Raw genomic sequence first — 21,999 nt, forward strand, 5'->3', positions numbered from 1 at the left:
TAGATATGGTTCTATTTAAACGAAAATAACATATTTACCTTATTTACAACCTTTTACAACGCCGTTTACCTATAAATATATATATATATATATATATATACATATAATGAATATAAAGAAACCATAAACAAGTTTTAATAAAAAAAATGTGTTTTATATGTAGTAGTGTGACGTACTTTGTGGACGCCCCCTTTTTAGATTTGCCGCACGCGCGCAGACAACAAAAACATGTTTCAGATTGATGATTGAAATGGAATTCGTCAGTCTGGCTAAGATTTGTCGCTGTTGCCTGATAAAACATAGTAATTTTTTGCCTATTTTCGAGATACACAACGACTATTACCTTCCAAAAGTAATACAAGTTTGCACCGGATTAGCCGTAAGTCAAAAATGTGTTTCTTAAGTCATTAGTTCCTAGCTTTTATACAAAATTCCAGATTCATCAATCGGATGGCCTTCCGGAGGTAGTGTGTGAAACGTGCCTCCTGAAACTGATTACGGCTTACGAAACTCGTCGGTTGTTTCTCCGTTCTAATGGTCAACTGAAAGAACAGCTGAACCGGTTGAAACAATCGGAGCAGGAAATTATGACCGAACTAAATTCCACTGCAGCAAAGTGTGTTGAGCAGGCGGTGGTCAGCTCGGTTGCAGCGACGGTGGCTGACAGCGGAAGCGTTCTGTTGAACGATGAAAGCATTTTGGAAAGCGGACCCATCACTACATGGGATAACGAAATCAATATGCACATTGAACAGCTGCAGGACGGGAACAGCGAATTGGTCGCCAATATTGAGGATTCACTGGATGAGCTGGTAATTGAGAAATATGAGAATCTGGAAAAAGGGGGATACAGTTTTCCGCTGGTGGAACCAACAATGGAGAGCCTGGAGGAAGCAAAAAGCACAATCCCACAGTATGTTTGAACTATTTTTAAATCGCTTGTTAGGTATATTTTTCAACTGTTAAATATTAAGGAAATTTGATTGTTTTGGGACCTGTATAAAAGTTTAAAGTTAAAAGAATTTTATGGATTTACTTGTGTGGTACTTTGGAATGAGGAACGAACATGTAGTTCCCTTTATACTAACTTTCGGGTTTGCACCGCGCGTAACGCGTGGTGTGGTATAACCAAACCGGGATGATTACGTGTTTGGTAACATGACCTGTGCTTCGAAGGAACCGATCAACGTTCGTGAAGCTTTGGAAGTTGAGGAATGTTAAAACGCGATGGAGGACGAACTCGATTCTCATAGGCGGAACGGAACATGGGAGCTTGTTCCATTGCCAAAAGGACGAAAAGCTGTAGGATCACTATGGGTATATAAGCTGAAGCGAGACGAGCATGGGCACATTGTAAAACACAAAGCGAGAGTAGTTGCCCAAGGATTTTCGCAAAGATTCGGTGAAGATTTCGAGGATGTGTTTGCTCCGGTCACTAAGCACGCAACGTTTCATGCACTGCTAGCTGTTGCATCTAGATGGAACATAGAGGTCAGACATCTCGGTATCAAGACGGCGTACTTCTACGGAATCTTGGAAGAAGAGGTGTATATGCGCCAACCACCACGGTACGCGGAACCGGGAAACGAAGACTACGTTTGCACAAGCGACTCCATGGTGTGCTGACCAAGTTCCAGTTCAGGCAATCGTCTGTTGATCCTTGCACGTATGTGCGGGAATGCGGAGGCCATAAGGTAGTTCTGCTCGTATATGTCGATGACATGTTACTGGCGTCACGTCGAAGCACAAATCTGCTGGAAACTTTTCCCGTACTACATTCTTCACTTTGCCATATTTCCCCAATACTGAAACTACCTCACAATCAGTAACCTCTGCTGGCAAATCGTATACACAAACATATTGAATATAATCTCCAGCATGTGACATGGATACCGTTGCCTTTTTGCCATTCGCATGGTGAAACATTAGTTCATCCGAATTGAACGTCAATGCGTGCAGCATTGCTTCTTCTGACTTGTATTTAATGAATACGGACTTTTCTTGGGCTATTCTATATACAGCTTCTATTTGGCCGGAATCTGTATCCAACGACTTTACAAAGTGAACAATTTCACCCATATTCGGCTTCTCACTTCCATTCGGGAAACTAAACTCGATGGTATTTTTAATTTCACACATCGCAACTACAAAAAAACCGAAACGCTAGCAATAAAAATGCACAGTCTATAGCAAAGCTATTCAACAGAAGGCTACCGCGTGGTTTGAACCGAAAACAACTACCTGTTGCTCGCTTGAAAGCTGGAAACGAACTCACCTACGAATTTGTGCTAATTGCTCAATGCTAATGCTAGAAGTGGCATGAAAAGTTACTTGCTGTCATAAATATCAATTAAATATTGCAGTCGTACGCATGGGAATGGGGTAAGAAACCCTATTCCCATAATTTCGAGAAAAAAAAAATCTGTGGATTTCAGCGGAAAATTCTGCATAACGTTCGCGAAAACTTTATGAAATATCAACGGGAAATGGAGTTTGGCAGGAATTATTTACATTCACGAAAAGTTCTCCAAAGTTTCAATGTTTTGGAGATATCAACATGTTATGGGCCCAGGAACGGTCCCGAATCTGCTTATTTAATTTTTCATTTTTCACGAATGTTACCTTCTGAAGACTTTTTTGGTTTTTCAAGACGCGTGTTTTGCTATTAAGAACATCGTCTGCATCTTTTTCCGTTGTATCAATTTATTTGATCTACCTTTCTACCAAGTTTTGCGAGTTGTTCCCAATGATATAAAATTAAAATCAGTTGAATAACAGCGAAATAACGAGTGAAAGTTTTGTGTTTGTAAATGTATTTAACTTTCTGTTATCCTGTGGGTCCTTATTCTCAACTAAAATTTCAAACATTATTTCAGATGCTCAGCGGTTGGGGTGTTAATGGACAGCAGAATTAGTATTTCCAAGAACGAGGATACATCTGAAGATGAATATAAGGAAGAAGACGGTTTTCCGTCATATTCGGATATCACTGTAACAACTGAAGAGGAAGACGGTATCGATGATTGCAACAACATAAAGGAAGAAAAAATGGAATCTCAGGATTGCTCAATCTGTGGTAAAACATTTAGGAACGCCCGATTACTGAAGAGGCATGTCCATTATCACAACGCCAGTAAGACAGATTGTCCTATATGTTTGAGAAGTTTTACTCATGCAAGTAATTTGAAGAGGCATCTTGGTTCCCACAGTCCACCTAAAGGTGGATTTTCTTGCTCTAAATGTCCTGGAAGATTCGATGAAGGATTTCAGTTTTACAGTCATCTTAAAATACATAAAACTTCCAGTGATTTGGCCTCTTACATAATGCGATGTGAACAATGCGGAATGGAAACCTCTTCGTTGGCTGGTTTCAAATATCATATGTCCGAAGAGCATGGTATCCCCAAAGATCAAATTAAAGCGTTCCGCTGCCATATCTGTTTGATGCGCTTCAACTCGAAGCAGGGAATGCATCGACATATTCAATACATCCACCACAAACAGACACCGCCTGTCCAGAGCAGTATGAAACGATTTTTATGCACCGAATGTGGCAAAAGTTTCCGACGGATGAGGCATTTGGAATCCCATACCAACTCACATGCCGGCATTCGACCCTTTCACTGTGAGTGTGGCCTCTCGTTTGCGCAGAAATCCGGCATGAACATACACGTCCGGGCGAAGCACCAAAACCAGAGGAATTATGTGTGCAAGATTTGTCGCAAGTCGTTTGCCCAGTCGACCCACCTGAAGGACCACGAGTTGATCCACACCAATCGGAAGGAGCACGAGTGTACGGTTTGCAAGCATCGATTCTACGTGAAAAGCAACCTGATGGCGCACATGAGAATACACCGGGGGCACCCCTACTGCTGTCGGGAGTGTGGACGGCAGTTTATGCACAGTGTACGGCTGGAGCAGCACATGGCGACGGAACACTAAAGCGAAATGGTGCCCAAAGGTGAGTCATTTTTATGATACCAAAGTTGTTTAGAGATTGGTGAATAGGTAATAACAAAAAAAACAATGAAACGCCAAAAATCACTGAAAGAAGTCCTTGAATGTTGAAACAAGTTGTTCAATAAATCGAAAGAAGGGGATCGTTTCATATGCCCCGATCTTAGCATCCAGACGCTTGCTTCTATACGCGTAAAGTAGGAAAAAGTTAACCGCCAGAAATTTGTATGACGGAAGGCATTTAAAAGGAATTTACTCAAAATTAATTACATGATTTGAGTAATGTAGAATTTCATTATCTTTCCTTTAGGGAAGTTCTTCAATAGTAAATTCAACACTTAGTGGCTTTCACAATCCTAAATCTGAATTTATTATTAATTAAAAGTGTCGTTCAACGTAGAGCTAACTTGATTCGGCGTTGAATAATAAAAGTTACTGGCAACGTGTTCCTTGAAATATTCACCGCCGTACTCGTCGTACAATTGTCGAGTGATCAGCGATTGCTTGAACTCCTCGCTGGCAGCAAACCTACTTGCTCCTTTCCACCCGTCCAAGCTGGGGCTTCCCGCCACCATCAAATGGTACACCGATTGGAACGGTAGTATGGCACGTAGCTCCCGTGACAATCGTTCCTTGAAACCTCGTATGCTGGCGCAGCCCCCGGTGAGCATAACATTGCCAACCAGCTTGGTTTGCTCTTCCTTCGTAAACATTTTAAGCACATAATCAATTGTCCCAGTGAGTCCCGATTCTTGAACACCAATCATACTCGGCTGGAATAGTATTTCGGGAACTCTAATCCGCTCCACGCCAATATGAAGCTGATGGAATTCGGCAATGTTTCCTGGTGCCACTACCGGCTCCACAAAAGTACTGTCATGCTGCTTGAGAATTTCTTCGCACTCGATGAGCTTTTCGTTCTCCGCTTCGCTGTCGCTATCCCCCTCCCGGCTGATAGACTTGTACACATCCCAATCCTCGTCACGCATACCGAAATCATCTACACCCTTCTCCTTTTTGGCCAAATGAGAAATAATTCGCATTCTCTCCTGAGCGGCAGCTGTTCTACGCTTAGCCAAATCCTGCTTCCTCTGTCTGCGGGTCTGCTTTTTATCCAAAATTTCATCTCGCTTCCGTCGCGTTTCGACTACCCAATCGTGCACGGTCATATTGGCAGGGGGTTGCAGCAGCGGAAGAGGTTTTTCCTCTGGCTGACCAATGGTTTGTTGAGAATTCATCTTCTGGGTGGTTTTAGTAATGCGCTCCCTCAAAGTTATGATCATCTTTTTGTATTCGTCGACATTCTTAGCGCCAAATTCATGCAACGTAAACCCAGCGCTATCTTCATCTTCGAGGGTGTCCTCTACGGCGAGCATTCTGGTCAACAGGACCTTATCCTGGGCCAACTTCTCCTCTCGCTTTCGCAAGTTTATTTCCGCAAGTCGACGAGAAAGCTCTTTGCGTTTTTCTAGACGCTGTTCGGCCGTTAATGTTGGCGCTGTAACGTTCTGATTGTAAGGGAGTTGAATTTTGATGACATTTTGCTCGTAAAAGTCCAACAAAGCCCAATCCCGCAACGAGTCGAGATAATCGTAGGCAAACGAGCAGTAGTTGTGAATCATCGTCTCTGCCCGGCTGAGTGTGATGGCATTAACGTGGACCGGATACTTTAGCTGCAGCAAACGGAACATGAAATTTATCATGTTGTATCCGCCGAGGTTGATGCGTCGCACTTTGTCTTCTACCATCCTACCATTTAAAATTGGAATCACGTGGGTCGCATGATATCCACAGGATATAAGCAATCCACTATCCCGTTTTCCGTTGATTCCGTAGCTGAGCAAACTGTAATTAAGAATTGTATATATTTAATACTGCGTGAATCGTAATTGCTAGGTAAGGAAAATAAGGAAAAAAGAGCGATGTGCTCTGCCGTTTGTCCTATTTACCTATCAATGCCATAAACAATTCCGGGAATCCCATAGCACTCGAACATCAGCTCTGACATCAACATTCGGCTATAGTTGGGATTGGCGATGCACTCGGTCAGTAGCACTGGATGCGGTACGTGACCATCCATATCGATGCCCAGCTTGCCGAACAAATAGTCAAAAATCTGCTCCTGCACGTGAAGATGGGTGACGACATTACGGTCAAATTGTGTCCGTAGCTGGAATCGCACCGCTTCGATGTTTGTTATATCATTCCCTATCTGTACCGTGGGTACGGCCACCTCACTTTGGTCTTTTTTACTGCGATCCTTTCTCGGTTTGGCCAAGACGTTCTTGAAAACGAGCGTCGGAGTATCTTTGGTGGCCCAACCGGCGCGACAGTGATACGAGCCATTGTCTATCACAATCGCCGCGTTTGGTGGGACCGCCGGGTCTGGGTAAACGCTCACTATGTCCGGTTTTACTTTGTAGTCCTCAATATCGAAAAGGCTCATATTGGAACAGTATTTATTAATTTTTTTCACTCACTAAAATACATAAGATCGAGCCAGGTCAAAAGCAAATTAACAATTAATTTGTAAATAATAGACCAGTGCATGATGACGTAGGTTGACAGTTCACAGAGCTTTTTCACCGGGACTTAGCCTCTGGCGAAGCTTCCGATAAAATTGTTTCGTCATTTTATTCGCATGTAGATGTCCTTTGCGATTGATTTCATGCTGAATGCATAGAATATCATTGAAATATTCGGATCGCAGCAATTTTAAACTAAAAATATGAATTTTAATTTTCTCCTCTTCGATTTTTCTTCTAACACCTTGTAAACAAGCTCTGTGAACTGTCAAATAAGTGAGGTTAGATCAAGATCTTGCATTGGTCTATAAACTAAACAGTTGACATTTTACCGAGGGGTGAATCAAACAAAACCATCACTGTAAGAAAAAACTGCATATAAATATATTTAGACCATTTAGACCATGGTCTCCAACGAAGGATTATACTAATGACACACTGGTGGTATAAGTACCATGGTACAAGAATCTTGAAATGAGTACCATACAAATTATTGTCTTTATCAAAGATAGTCTTGGAATAATTTTCTTGTCCTCTTGTACCATGGTACACGTACCACAGGTGTGTCTTTAGTATTGATGAAATCCTAAAGATACTTTGGCGTTAAATTGATTTTATATTATATATTATTTTCTCAGGATGTTTAAGGGCCAATTTTTTTACCTCCGCTTAACTCTTAAGCGGTGCTTACCCATACGCTTAGGCTGACCATACGTACCGTATTTAACGGGACAGTCCCGTTTTTTAGACCTTATTGGGCTGTCCCGTCGTAATCTAAAAAATCCTCAATTTGTCCCGTTTTTTCATTGATTCTGCTAAAGAGCTGCAAAATGGAATTTAAATTTGGCCAATTTCATTAGTAGATTGAACGAAACCGGTAACTCGGTAAATAAGTATAACCTGAAAATCAGGTTACGCTTCAATAAAACGAAGCGCACGGACAGACATTCTAATTTCCAGATTAAGTTCATTTTCGATTTTTTTTTAAATCTTGCAACGAAGGTTAATTATATTTTTTTAAATCTGCTTCACCACATATTTTTCAATCGTTTCGAAACATTAAGAATCATTCAAAGTCTTTCTGAATAATTCAGAATATTTCGAATTCATCCACTATAAAAAAAGACGGTATTAAGAAATAATAATTTATAAGTCAGCTGAACAAAATCAAGTTTAGGGTAGTTTCAAACCGAGTGAAAATTTGGTCGGACTTCGGTCCTCACGTGCTTTAAGGTTAGTTAACAGTTCAGGAGCTTCCATATGTGTGGACCTTTTGGAAGCATATGTGAGAGAAGTGAGACTACTTTTAGCGTCATTTAAATCAATTTCGAAAAAAGGACTGTGAATTGATTAGATTTGATATTTATTCACATGCGCCAATCATATTCATGAAAATAATTAAAATTACTTCTTATTAATGTTTTTTCCTTGTTGAGATTCTAGTTATTTTTATCCGCAGATGTTCCCTCGCTTATATTCATGGAAAAGGGTTTTGGCATGGGAAATCAATATTCCCACCCAATTTCTCTTTTCGCATTTGTCTTCTGACATTTTTTTAAATTGTTTTTTTTTTATCTCTCTAATGCCCAGGATTGGAAGGCTGGTTTACAATACGGAAAACGTATCACGGGATTTGATTCGCCATGTATTTTTAAAGAGGCGGAATTTAGGGGATTTTAGCTAAGAAAACGCAACCCCCCCTTGATGCATGGGGATCAACTCCCATGACACGTTTTCCGAACTGTAAACCAACCTTCAGGAAGGATACTTTGACTATTTTTTTAAATTTTCAATAGTTTAAAATTGGAAAAGTTTTTTTTATATTGGTCAATAATAAAATCCTTAGATCTTAATGCATGTTTAACAGTGGATTAGAATAAAATTTCAAAATTCCAGAATTTTTCATAATATTGAAAAATGCGTAATTTTTTGTTCCTTAGTGTTTTTGTCCGCGCCCTTTTGAAGAGTGAAATATTTGTAGTTTAGTATTTTTCCACAACTAACTCAATACTTACTTAGAAGGTTAGTTAATGTACTTAAAATAAGGTTATGGTATTGAAAAATTCATTCTTAAATTTTTCTCTAACTTCTTACACGGAAAATGAAAATTAAGACCATAAATATTGAAAATTCTGAAGCTCTTGAATTTTGACACAAGTTTTTTGACATGTCCCTTTTTGCAAGTGCGTTTGTCCCGTTTTTCTACCAAAATGATCTGGTCAGGATACGCTTAAACTTGGTTCAAGCACTAAGACGATGCCCACCAGTGCGTAAATAAAGCCAAACTAGCAACCTCTATCATGACGCGAACGCGCACCGGTCGTTGGTAAACGGGTTTGGGAAATGTAAACGCAACCTTCGGTGAATAGCGAGTTGGCAAATTTGGCGACCCGCTCCAACCGTTGCCAAACCATCACACGGAAATATAAAGTAACCCATAAATAAAAAATCTGCCGTCTGCTGAAAAATTGTTCGGGTATTAATCATCAAAACCATTGTGATGGAGGTCAGTTTAGTTTGGATTTCAACTGATTGGCGGCGCTAGCGCATATGAAATAACCTGATAGGTTAGATATCTCGAAAGCTGGAATTTTTAGAATATTGGCGTCTTCTACAAAGTTGTTCGGGTGGTCAAAACCATCATGACTAAAACAAGTTTAATTTGAAATACAACCGCTTGGCGGCGCTAGTGAATTGGAAATAACCTAAAAGGTTAGATATTTCGATAGTTGAAATCTTAAGAATATTGCCGTCTTCTACAAAATTGTTCGGATGATTAAAACCATCATGACGAAAGCAAGTTTAGTTAAAAATACAACCGCTTGGCGGCGCTAGTGTATTGGAAATAACCTGATAGGTCAGGTATCTCAAAATATGTAATTTTTAGAATATTGCCGCCTTCTACAAAGTTGTTCGGGTGGTCAAAACCATTATGACCAACGCAGGTTTAGATTAAGATATAACCTGCTAGGTTAGATATTTCGAAAACTGAATTTTTTTGAATATTGCCGTATTCCACAAAGTTGTTCGGATGGTGAAAACCGTCATGATGCTAGCAAGTTTAGTTTTAAACACAATCGCTTAGCGGCGCTAGTGTATAAAAAATAACCTGATAGGTTAAATATCTCAAAATCTGGAATTTTCAGAATATTGCCGTATTCTACAAAGTAACTTGCCATAAGACGAGTTCGTACAATTCCATTTAATTCCACCACTTGGTTGTACCTTTGACAGATACTACAGTAAGACCATCTTCAGTGTCTCGTACTTGACTCGATTCGACTCAACTCGAGCGCCAACGAGTATTGCGGTTTCAAACTAAACTTCTGGTTTTGACTCCCCTTTTAAATCTTACATAATAACCAACCTAACAGATAATTCGGATAACTTTGTAGAAGATGGCCACTTTCTAACTCTAACGGATTTAGAAATATTTAACCTAACATGTTATTTCTCATATACTAGCGCCGCTATGCGTATGAATTCCAAACTAAACTAGTCTCCATCATAAATGTTATGGTTACACGAACAACGTTGTAGAAGACAAAATCTTTCTAAGTCTTATAGATCTCGAGATATCCACCTCACTAAATTATTGCATATAAGCTAGCGCCACCTAGCAGATGTGTGTCTAGCTAATCTGATAATCACAAAATGTATTACGCACATATTCATATTACAAAAGTTGGAGCGCGTTCTGAAATATCTGAAAATAAATAATATTTTTTTCCTGATTTTATTTATTTCCGTGTTTGCCTCAATAGCAACCGGATATTCACCACCGGTGCGAAGCATATGATTGCACTTCAACAACCTTGATAGAAACAACCGGTGCGAGAACAAGTGCATAAATAAAATATGAACGCATTTCGTTCCTATACTAGACACCAGGGATGCCAGATATACAGACATGTCTGTATTTATACAGACTTTTGGTCTTGCATACAGACATCATGCAGATTACAGACAATATACAGACTTTTGATTGATGTTACAGACTTTTACAGACATTTGTTATCTTTGGAGAAAATCCAAATCAGAAAAAAAATCATGGAAAACTGAGAATCTCCGATGATGATTCCAGTATAAATTAAAACCTAATGTTGCTTCTGAAAACATGACGTAGGGAATCCTGAGAGAACAACACCAAAGAAAATCGAATCAATTTTTCTGAGGACCCCGGAATTTTAGTTCGGAATTCTTGAAGTAAGTCTGGAATATGCTTAAATGTATATTCTTTGGAATAATTGTACAAACTTCATAAAGATTTTATAAGTAATTCGAAGGTGAACTTGGATACTTGAATGGAAGAACTTGATTTTACAAGCATCCGCTAACAAAATGCACCTCAGAGTTGCTAACGTCACAGACATTGCAGATAGTACAGAAAGGGCTCCTGCCGAAATTATGCAAGGGCCGCCTGTGTCCGATTCGGAGCCGGAAGATGATCTGCTGTTCTTTAAAATAGGGAACATATGTCCACGCCGATGTGGTCCCTTTAATTTTCCGGAGGTAAACGGATGTAGTTGTCCAGTTTTTCCCAGTTTTCTCAAATGATTTTCTTCATGCAGGTTTTGACATCACCAAACGGGACGGATGTCGTGAAATGTTGGCCCTGATGTCCAACTTCGGCAAGGAGATCCGCCTTGTTGTTGCCAGGCACTCCGCAGTGCCCCAGGATCCAAGGGAAGGTTGTGTTCGAGAGCAAGTTCGCTAAGATGCTTTGGATCCTGTTGTGCTTAGGCTTATCACTCTGGAATGTGGAGATGGCGCTGGCAGAGTCTAAAAGTACGAGAATGGGTTCCCTGGTCGGGTAGAATACGGCGCCGTGGCTGCCGAAAAAATGCAGCACATATCTGGGAGGCGGTCCGAGATAGTGAAACCGGTCCCAGTGACCCCAATGCCGACTCCACCCATCCGTAAAACTGTGTTCATAGTTGTGGAAATATCTGTGGCTCTGCGAAAATTGCAAACTATTTATATTCGTCGCATGCCGTAGTGTGTCGATTCCGGACCCTTCAGCTAGGAGAGGGACATTGAATTCTCCAGCAGTGGCTGCGGCGAACGAGCCGGCTAGTGGCAGATGGCCGCCAGCACACGGTGGCAAAAAGGCAGAATGCCAGCCTCGGCACAGGCAGACTCGGCTGGTGTTGCGAGTAACAATTCTGAGGCGGCTCGAACGTAGGAATTGAAGGACTTCCTGTTGTTGGTTCGATGAGGATGAGACAAGGTCCGAACCACGTTGTCTCTGGTCCGACAATTTACTTTGAGCTCGCGGAAGTGCGAAAGGAACGAGAGTCCCCAATCAATGGAGACTCCGAGAACTTCCACAATATTTTTGTTGGAGATGGGTTAGTCACCCAACCAGCGGAATGAGGACGTGTCCTCGAACGCATTTGCTGGTTGTCAGAGTCTACCAAGTTCCGGACAAAAGCAAGGAGGTTGCCGAAGAATCCCCATTCTTGCCACTGTTAGAAGTCCTGATGAAGGCCTTGGAAATGTTCTAGATCTGCGTGCTTGCCGTCGTTGTAGGCGTTGTGCATCTTCCAGATATGCGAAGTATGTGCCCGTGCCGTATTCCGGGCGGAACGCTTGTTAGCAAAAGCCGAACCTATTATCGACTTCTACTTTACAGCCGTTGATTTACTAACCTTTCCACGGATTTGAAGACACCTCTTGTCAGAGAAATAGGCCGGTACATTGTGACATCTCGAAAGGAAATGTTTTTTTTTGTGGATGGGTACATCGAGGCTTTTCCGCCATTCTTTCGGAAAGATTCGATCAGACCATGCTTGGGATTTTGGCGGAGTTGGGAAAGAGTTGATATCAAAAATGTATGGGTTTTAGTAATTTTCTATTTCCAGTATACCTCTGAAGCCCCATACAGACAAATACAGACATTTTAATGAGATTAACACAGACATTTAAAAATTGTATCTGGCATCCCTGCTAGACACTCATTTGGATACACATTGGTGGGGATCGTCTAAGCGGTGGTGAAGAACCTGAAACCTGAAAAATAAATTTAAATAAAACAAAATAAATAAAAATATAGGAAATATTAGCAATTATGTCAAATATGTATTTGCATATTTACAAGGTTAAAATAAATGTTTGGATTAGATTTGAATTTGGATCGATGATCAAGGCGAAAGTTGAAAGGGTCAACGATTAAGATGGGAGCCGAATGACTCAAAGACATGGGAAGTTGGGTGGGTACTCGTAGCATCAAAACAAAATTGATCTAAATTTTTTAAAATGAAAATTCATTAACATTAAACATTTTACAACATTGCGCATTTAAGGGTTTAAATATGTTTTAGGGAAAATTTCTTTTGGTTTTATTCTACTATACTATAAGTGATTCTAAACTAAAATCTGGTAGGTATGATATCAGTGCAGTTTGTATATAAAATATAGATATATGTATATTAAAAGGCATCAAGTGATATTCAATAACTATAAAAACAAAAATTTTGCACAGACAAGCATATACGGTGGGGCCACAGATAATTTGAACGACAGTTCATCCATATTGAACTTTTAAGTTTGAAGTCCCGAAAACTCTATGAGCATCAGAAAAAGTTGTTTCTGATACTGATTGTTTTGCCAGATTATGTGAATTTTAGACAATCGATAAAAGCGGTATTGATTAATTACTTTGCGCTTCAATATTTTTCACCACTTCCCTTGTTTTTTTCTTCCTCTCAATGTTTTTCTTAAATTATGGGTAGCGCCCAACCGCAATCAGATTCAGTTGATTCAATGCCACGCCTTCAGCTTTTTTGGTGTTTTTCCGCAGTTTCCATTCACATGTCCCACATATCCGATCCTGGAAGAGCTGGTGTGCTTTTTGCAATAGGAACACTTGATGTTCGTTTTGGCTCCTGGATGCATTTTATCGTAATGGTCCTTGAGGTAGTTGAAAGTTTCGTAATCTTTTTCGCACGCGGCACATTGGAATACAAGTTTGCGCCACGCATATGTTACGCTACCACTTTTATCCAAAATTTTAATCTGTATCATTCCATGCATTCGATTGGAATGAGATCGACAGGCTTTTTTCGTGGGATATTTCTTCGGACAGAATTCGCATTTGACTGGATGTGCTGACAAGTTATGCTGCTTCAGTTCCTTTACCGAACGGAAGCTTTCCGAGCAATGGTCACAGTCTCTATACTGGCGATGTACAAGAACATGGTATCGAATGGTGTTGATGGACCAGAAACGCTTACCACAGTGATCGCATACGAACGGTTTGTTCTCATCTAGTTTACGCTGTTGCTGATCACGGTCTTGTTGGTGGATCCTGGTATGATGGCTCCGATAGGCACTGGCATCCACGAATGTTCGTTGGCATGGCTCACATTTCACAATTGTAGAAATTTTGTCTACTCCTTGCTCGTGATAGCGTTTTTTGTGGTTCTTTAGGTTAACAAAAGTATGAAAATTGGCACCACATTTATCACAAGTGAATTTTCCTCCATGCAACAGCGCGTGTGAATAAAGTTGACGAGCAGTGTCGAACTTTTTCGGACAAAAGTCACATTGGTGTGATCTTGAATCTTCAACTGTTGGGCAGCTTTCTTCATCTTGTTCGCAAGTGGATTCGTGCTTAATGAGTTTATCCTTCGATTTGAACAGGATATCACAATGTTGGCATGAAAATGTTGTCAAGATATAAGACATTATCATATGTACGCTTAATCCTTGACTAGTGCGAAAGGTCTTTGAGCAATTGAGGCATTTGTTTTTAACGGGATCAGTATGACATGTAAGATGGCTATTTATATCATGCTTGTTAATGAAGAATTTTAAACATACTCTACAGCGGTAATCTTTGGGTTGCAATCTGCGATTTTTTAAATTAGTTTGCTGATCTGGAGTTTCAAGTTTGTTTTGCTGTCTCTTGACTAGTCTAGTTCGTTTTGTTTTCGGTAAGAAAATCTGTTTCGTTTCATTGATCGGTTCCTTAACTTGTGGCACTTCCTCAGAAGCTGGCTCTATTTTTATCGATTCAATTTCAACGATACTCGATAACTCTCCTCGTTCCAGGTCTGCATCAGTACCCTCACGTATCTCTTGTCGAACGATAACGTCTTCGGAAGATTCCGGCAGTTCCTCATTCTTCACCGAAACTAAAAAAGCACAAATCTTCGTACCTAAACGCATTCGTTTGACTTCGTCATAGTAAATTAAGCATTGCTTCCTGAAACGATGAAATTCCTCCAGTTTTAAAAGGCATTGGCTGCAAATCGCCGACGGGAAGTCATCTAGCACATTTAGCTTAATGGTCGTCAACTGCTTCAGTAAATCGACGATTCGTTGATGCGGACTGCCTGTAGCAGGGAAAATTGATACCAACTTTTCTGCTGAATAGCAAAATCGACAATATGACTCCGGTTCACCAGTGGGCCTGCATTAGAAAGAAACGGATAATTATGTATTCTATTTGATTGAAACAAATACTCACGGATTGGGAATTTCAATTTTGATGTCGTGTAAGTTCATTGTTTTCCACTTTTATATTTTAATCGAGTGTTAGGAAAATATTTAAAGCTTACACGATCAAAAACACTAATGTTTCAGCAACTGAATTGTCTAGCAATCTTCCAGTCAGTCTATAGATCGTATTTTTGGTACTGTCACAACATTCCTCAGGTAAATAAGGGTAAATATGCCGTAATATATAGCTACATTAGTATTAGTGTTATATAGGATTTTCGTTTTTTTTTTCTCCTTTTGATGGCACAGACCTGTTGGCCAAGTGTCAAATTAGATTGAATTAAATTAACATTTTATTTAAAATGACGGTTACGCGAATGTTAGACTATTTGACTATTTTCAAAGCATATGAAGGAAACCAAACTACAACGGAGCATGTTCGGACAGAAATCAATGGTTATATTCACAAGTGAAAGTTGTTGCCAACACTGCAGCAGCGAGAACATCTGTGACGTCATAGGCGTCCGAGATAAAAGTTGCCACGGCGTCGACGTCTGCCGCATCCACGTGTCGTCATGGTAATCAAATCAACAACCATCGAAGTATGCCATGCATGAAAATCTAGAAAAATCTACACTTTTATCAAGAACTTCAAGCCATCCAGAAGCAAATTAAATGTACTTAATCTACACTCAGGAAAATCGACACATACTTTATGGCAAAAATCCATGCATTTTGAAATATGCATAACATGCGTCGGCACATACTTATTTGCATACAAATTCACACATGGATACTATGACCCACATGGATAGTATGTGTGAACACCAATAGAATGCATGTGGGCGCATGAAATATATGTGTCGAAAATATGGAATCCATTTCGCTACCCCCATTGCAAAAATCCATGTGTAAACTCATGAATATAATGTGGAGTTTTTTGTGAGTGTAACTTATTCTATAGTATAGTAAAACTTATAAGTTAGTACATAATTATTAGCGAAAAGGTGAGAAATTGCCAATAGTAAAGTGCCTGTCTGTTAGCTTTGTGGTATTGTACTGTGAGGTTTGTGAGTGTCCGGTGTCGTTGGCGGGATCCTGAATGTGGCCAAACCTGAGGCTCCACCCCCCGACGCGCAACATCCTGAAATCGTACAGTCTTCCCCCGCAGACAGGTGAGTTGGTGTGACGGTGCTTCTGCTGTGCCCGTTAGCTCACTGAACGCGTAATTTACATTGGTCCTTCTCCCCCGACAGGTGAGTTGGTGTGACGGTGCTTCTGCTGTGCCCGTTAGCTCACTGAACGCGTAATTTACATTGGTCCTTCTCCCCCGACAGGTGAGTTGGTGTGACGGTGCTTCTGCTGTGCCCGTTAGCTCACTGAACGCGTAATTTACATTGGTCCTTCTCCCCCGACAGGTGAGTTGGTGTGACGGTGCTTCTGCTGTGCCCGTTAGCTCACTGAACGCGTAATTTACATTGGTCCTTCTCCCCCGACAGGTGAGTTGGTGTGACGGTGCTTCTGCTGTGCCCGTTAGCTCACTGAACGCGTAATTTACATTGGTCCTTCGAAAGCCACCGACCGGCTTATATGGAAAAACAGGTACGTTGCTCTAGTCGTAAGAATCGTGGTATTGCACCCAAACGGTTAGACAATTACGTCGTCGAGATACCGAAACTCGGTGAGATGCTTCGTACTCCACCAAACCAGCAGAATCTGAATACCCACCGGAACATGGACGTCGCTGTCACCACGACCATTACAGACCAGGTCGATGTGCCGGAGAACAAATCGTTCGTATCCGATGCCGCAAAAGATAATGCTAAAACTGGATTAATATCAAACCGATCCGGAACCTCGCGAAGCAGCAAAACTGACAGTCAAATCAAGATCTTGGAGTTGGAAGAGCAAAATGAGGTGGCTGAGCTGCGAGCTTCTATCGAACGAGACAGAATCGAAGCAGAAAAACGACTAGCGGAGCTGCAGATTCAACATGATCTGGCATTGAAGACGGAACAACGGAAGGCTGAGTTCCAGAAGCGGAAGATGGAACGTGATATAAGAAAGATTGAGCTGCAGTCGACCTCCAGTCATCGATCGAGCACCACGTACGGAACGAGTATGTATAGCAATGCATCGCGACGTATTGTGGATTGGCTTGCTGATACAAAGAGGGACAAACCATTGAACGTTGATGAGTCACCCTATCGGATGAATCCACCGTTTCGTGGAACACGGGGTGCATCTGGTGCGCCACCTGGAGCGAGGAACGTATCAGCAGTCGACGCTAATCAAACACAAGTCGCCATACCTGACGTGAATGGCGTTTTGTCCCAAGCTTTCAAAGCACTACAAAGCAGAAATATGAAAGATTTGCCATTCTTTACAGGCGATGTTATGGAGTGGATGGTATTTGAGCAAGTATTTAAAACGTCTACCGAGGAGTTCCAGCTTACTGACCGTGACAATCTGAGACGATTGAATAAAGCGTTGCAGGGAGAACAACGTAAGACCGTAGAAGCCCTGCCCTCGTTCCCCGACAATGTGAATTAAAATCTTGAGAATGTTGAAGTCCAATTTCGGTCGCACCGAATGGGTAGTTGCGAATAGACTGGAAGCGTTGAGAAATCTGGAGAACGTTAAGGAGGGAAGCATAGAATCCTTTCGTACCTTTTACAACGCGGTAATTGGTACCAAGATTGCGATGGCAAACGCGAAGGCGGATAACTATTTGATGAATCCCGAGCTCATCTGTCACCTGGCTGATAAACTGCCTGCTTTCAGCAAACAGATGTGGGTTCGACACAAGGCCGCTTTGATGAAAGAAGGCGAAGTCATCGAGTTCAAAACTTTCTCTCGTTGGTTGGAGGATGAGATGGATAACCAACTTGCAAGTCTCAACCCTGTGTTCAACGCCAAAAGTCCAGCTACCAACCGAAGCAAAAACCGATGGTACTAAACATTACCAGTCGCAACAACGAAGAAACCAGAAAATGTCCCTTGTGCTCAGCAAGTTCTCACTGTGGTCTGGAGAAGTGTGAACAGTTTCGTAAACTGTCGGTTGCTCAGCGTCGATCTACAGCAAATTCCTGCAAGGTTTGCTATATATGCCTGAAGTCGGACCATGCCAGACGGAACTGCAAGTCCGATAAGAAGTGTTCGATCTGTAAGAAGAATCATCACGAGCTAGTACATTCCGACGAATCCACAAGAAGTCCGAGGTACCATCGCACCGAACATCAAGAGAACGTATGTAACGTGAACGGGAAAAACGTGGACACACTGCTCCGCGTCGGCAAGGTAAAATTCGAGGACCAAAAGGTGTAGAGGAAGTGTTCGCGCTTTTCGATGAAGGCTCTTCGCTATCAATGATGGATGCTGCTGTTGCTGAGAATATCGGACTACGAGGACCGATTGCACCTGTAACGTACAGATGGACGAACGGAATATTGCACAAGGAGGAGCAATCGATGCTGCTTTCATTCCGTATATCTGGACCATCGGAACAAGCGAAGTGGTACGAAGTGAAGAATATTCAAACGGTTAACAATATAGCTTTACCTCCGCTGAAATTCGACATGGCAAAAGTAAAACGAATGTATCCAATGCTGGATGAGGACAAATTAGCTGCAATTCAAGGTGCTCGTCCCTGTATGCTGATTGGGTCGAACAACGCGGGTCTGATCGTACCTCTGAAGACTGTGCAATACTCGCTCAACGGTTTACAGTTGACACGATGCCACCTGGGATGGACTGTACATGGAGTAATTGACTCTGCCGTTGCTGGATCGGGCGGTCAACATGCGTTGCTGTGTACCGATAACGATGACATCGAGCTTACAGACCTGGTGAAGCAGATGTATAAGGTAGAAGACTTTGGTATCTCTGGTCAGTCGACGGTAATGGCTGATGAAGATCAACGTGCACTAGATATCATGAATCGCACAATCACACGCCGAGGGGAACGCTTCGAGGTAGGGCAGATTTACAGATACAACAATTTCGTCTTCCCGGATAGTAAACCTCTAGCTCTGCGCCGGCTTCAAACCATTGAGAAGAAGATGGACTCGAACCCTGAATTTGCAATACTGTAGCAAGATTCAAGACTACCTCGATAAGGGTTATGCCAGGAAACTCGAGCCTGAAGAACTGTCAGAAAAATCTAACACCTGGTATCTGCCTCACTTCAGCGTGGTGAGTGGAGAGAAGTTTCGTTTGGTCATGGACGCGAAAGCAAAGTCGCATGGATTCTCTTTGAACGATCTGCTCTTGAAGGGTCCGGATTTCGTTCCTCCGCTGATTGCAATCTTGGTACGAGCAAGGATGAAGAAGATAGCTTTCGTAGCTGGCATCCGGGAAATGTTTCACCAAGTGCGCATCCGTCCTGAAGATCAAAATTCCCAACGTTTTCTATGGCGTGGTATGAACCGCACGGTTCCACCAGATGTATACGTGATGAAGGTTATGATATTTGGCGCGGTTTCGTCCACATCGATGGCACAATTCATAAAGAATTTCAATGCAAAGGAACTGGAAGAAAAGCATCCTGGCGTCGAACGAGCAGTTGTTAAACAACATTATGTCGACGATTATTTCGACTGCGTTGACACTGAAGAAGCGGTAATCGATCTGATCCAACGCGTGATAAATGTTCACGAGCAAGGCGGATTCAAGCTGGCGAAGTTCTCTTCGAATTCCAAAACTGTGATCGACTCGCTCGATCCTGAAATTGTGGCCGGCTGTAGAGAAGGTGAGGTTCGCGTTCTCGGAATTAGATGGGATCTGCAGTCCGATGAATTTGTTTTTCCATTGACTTTCTCAAACCTGGATGAGCGCTTCCAAAGTGGCGAAGCCATTCCAACAAAACGGCAGCTGTTGAGGTTCATGATGAGTATCTTTGACCCACTTAGTTTTCTCAGTCCAATAACGATACAACTGAAGATTATCTTCCAAGAGCTGTGGCGGTTGCAATCCGGTTGGGACGATGAAATTCCCGACGGACTGGTTCCCAGATGGACGGATTGGTTGGTCGAAACTAGGAAGTTAAACGAAATTCGTTTCTCAAGGTACTATTACCCTGCGGTTTCGTCTTTTCCAATGTGGAAATTACATGCCTTCTGTGATGCGAGTGACAAGGCGTTTGCTTGCGTGGTATATATGGTTCATCGTAGTCAAGGTAAAGTTCATGTGGCCCTGGTATATGCCAAGTCAAGAGTGGCGCCCCTAAAGTCACAAACTGTACCACGCCTGGAACTACAAGGATGTGTTCTCGCAAGTCAGATGGTGAGCGTACTACAAACGGAGATGATGGTGGATATTACCAGGGTGTACTTCTGGACCGACTCTAAGATCTGCTTGAGTTGGCTGAAGACAGGTCAAAAACTGACCGCGTACGTTGGCGCACGTGTGATGCGGATTAAAGAAAATGGACACGGAACCGATTTGTGGCGCTGGGTTCCATCACAGCTGAATGTGGCTGATTTGGCCACGAAATGTTCAAAGTTTGGCAATATGCATGAGTGGTTGCGAGGTCCAGACTTCCTTCATCGCGACAGTATGTACTGGCCTACTGAGGAACCATTGGCGATGTCTACTGCAGAGCTGGTAAATTTTCAATCTGAAATCATCGTCGATAGTAGCACCAATCTGTTGGGTTACACTGTACACGAAGAAGCATCGATTGAGCTGCCCGACATTTCAAGGTTCTCAGATTTCAATAGGCTGATCAGATCAACCGCATACTACCTGAAAATGAGAAAACTGTTAGTATTGCCAAGATCCGAGAAACCTGATCGTTTGACGATATCTGTTCAAGAAATATCCGACGCTAGAAATAATTGGTACAAGAAAGTACAAGCTGAAGTCTTTGGGCCAGAGCTGTTTAATCTGAAGAAGACAGGATATGTGAAAGCTAACAGCCGATTGAGAACGTATTCTCCATTTCTCCACAATGGAATCATCCGCATGCGAGGTCGTGTTCAAGATAACAACCAGTCGTTCGAAGTAAACAACCCCGTGATTCTACCTGACAATCATCCGTTTTCAACATTGATCATTCGTATGTATCACATTGCGAACGCGCATCAGGGGTTGGAGGCAGTCATCAATAACGTCAAGGAACGCCACCGTATACTGAAGATCCGTTCGCAAGTAAAGAAGTATGCACTGTCTTGTGTGAGGTGTCGAGAACTGAGAGCGAAACCAACTGTTCCGCAAATGGGAAATCTACCACCGGAAAGATCGATTATTTCGGACCGCTATCTGTGAAGGTCGGCCGTCATCTAGAGAAGAGATGGATAGTGCTGTTTACATGTATGACATCAAGAGCAGTACACCTGGAGATTGTGCCGTCACTCGATACGAATAGCTGTTTAATGGCCATACGATGTTTTATGGCTATTCGTGGTCTGCCGCAGTTCATCATGACCGATAATGGGACCAACTTCACCGGTGCTGACCAAGAGTTAAAGACACTGGTAAAAACACTCGATCAGCCGCAGATCGAAAGTTCCTTGAGCGTTAGAGGTGTGCAGTGGAAATTTATACCGCCTGGCGCTCCGCATTTCGGAGGTTGCTGGGAGCGACTAGTGCGTTCAATCAAAACCGCTCTTCGTGCGATGCTGCGGGAACAACACCCTACGGATTTAGTGCTTCGAACAGAATTGTGCGAAGCAATGAATATTGTCAATAATCGACCGCTAACGCACGTTGCCGATGACCCCCTGGATCCGGAACCGTTAACGCCAAACATGTTACTACTGGGACGTAACAATATAATTCAGTTTGATCACGATTTCGACGAAAGGGATCTGAACTGTCGTGCTGCCTACAAACATTCGCAGATATTTGCTGACCGTTTCTGGCGCAGATGGGTAGCAGCGTACCGTCCGGAGCTCATCCGGAGTCGCAAGTGGCCCGACAACAGATTGTATCACGAATACAAAGTTGGCGACCTTGTGATGATTGTGGACGAATCATTACATCGTGGCAATTGGCCAAAGGGTGTAGTGGAAAAAATCTATCGTGGACCAGATGGAAATATAAGAACTATTGAAATCAAAACGTCCAAATC

The 21,999-nt window shown here is 42.1% G+C and overlaps 4 protein-coding genes across 4 annotated transcripts; 2 read left to right on the forward strand and 2 right to left on the reverse strand.

Annotated features, from left to right (window-relative positions):
* Window positions 1-221: 221 nt before the first annotated feature.
* LOC134223547 (zinc finger protein 180-like) lies at window positions 222-4,118 on the forward strand. The gene is made up of 3 exons (XM_062702722.1): window positions 222-379; window positions 438-913; window positions 2,877-4,118. Exons 1-3 carry the CDS (start codon window positions 242-244, stop codon window positions 3,940-3,942), a joined length of 1,680 nt encoding a protein of 559 aa, XP_062558706.1. The 5' UTR covers window positions 222-241; the 3' UTR covers window positions 3,943-4,118.
* A 185-nt stretch (window positions 4,119-4,303) lies between these two features.
* LOC134223546 (actin-related protein 5) lies at window positions 4,304-6,710 on the reverse strand. The gene is made up of 2 exons (XM_062702721.1): window positions 5,907-6,710; window positions 4,304-5,802 (listed from the first exon to the last, which is right to left on the reverse strand). The coding sequence occupies exons 1-2, from the start codon at window positions 6,401-6,403 to the stop codon at window positions 4,332-4,334; spliced, it is 1,968 nt and encodes a 655-aa protein (XP_062558705.1). The 5' UTR covers window positions 6,404-6,710; the 3' UTR covers window positions 4,304-4,331.
* A 4,930-nt stretch (window positions 6,711-11,640) lies between these two features.
* Window positions 11,641-15,128, reverse strand: LOC134228063 (zinc finger protein 311-like). The gene is made up of 2 exons (XM_062709835.1): window positions 14,956-15,128; window positions 11,641-14,898 (listed from the first exon to the last, which is right to left on the reverse strand). Exons 1-2 carry the CDS (start codon window positions 14,991-14,993, stop codon window positions 13,245-13,247), a joined length of 1,692 nt encoding a protein of 563 aa, XP_062565819.1. The 5' UTR covers window positions 14,994-15,128; the 3' UTR covers window positions 11,641-13,244.
* A 4,020-nt stretch (window positions 15,129-19,148) lies between these two features.
* On the forward strand, window positions 19,149-21,194 carry LOC134222401 (uncharacterized). The gene has a single exon (XM_062701553.1). It carries the CDS (start codon window positions 19,149-19,151, stop codon window positions 21,192-21,194), a length of 2,046 nt encoding a protein of 681 aa, XP_062557537.1.
* Window positions 21,195-21,999: the final 805 nt, after the last annotated feature.

This window comes from Armigeres subalbatus, chromosome 3, assembly GCF_024139115.2.
Source record: "Armigeres subalbatus isolate Guangzhou_Male chromosome 3, GZ_Asu_2, whole genome shotgun sequence".
Classification (NCBI taxonomy): domain Eukaryota; kingdom Metazoa; phylum Arthropoda; class Insecta; order Diptera; family Culicidae; genus Armigeres; species Armigeres subalbatus.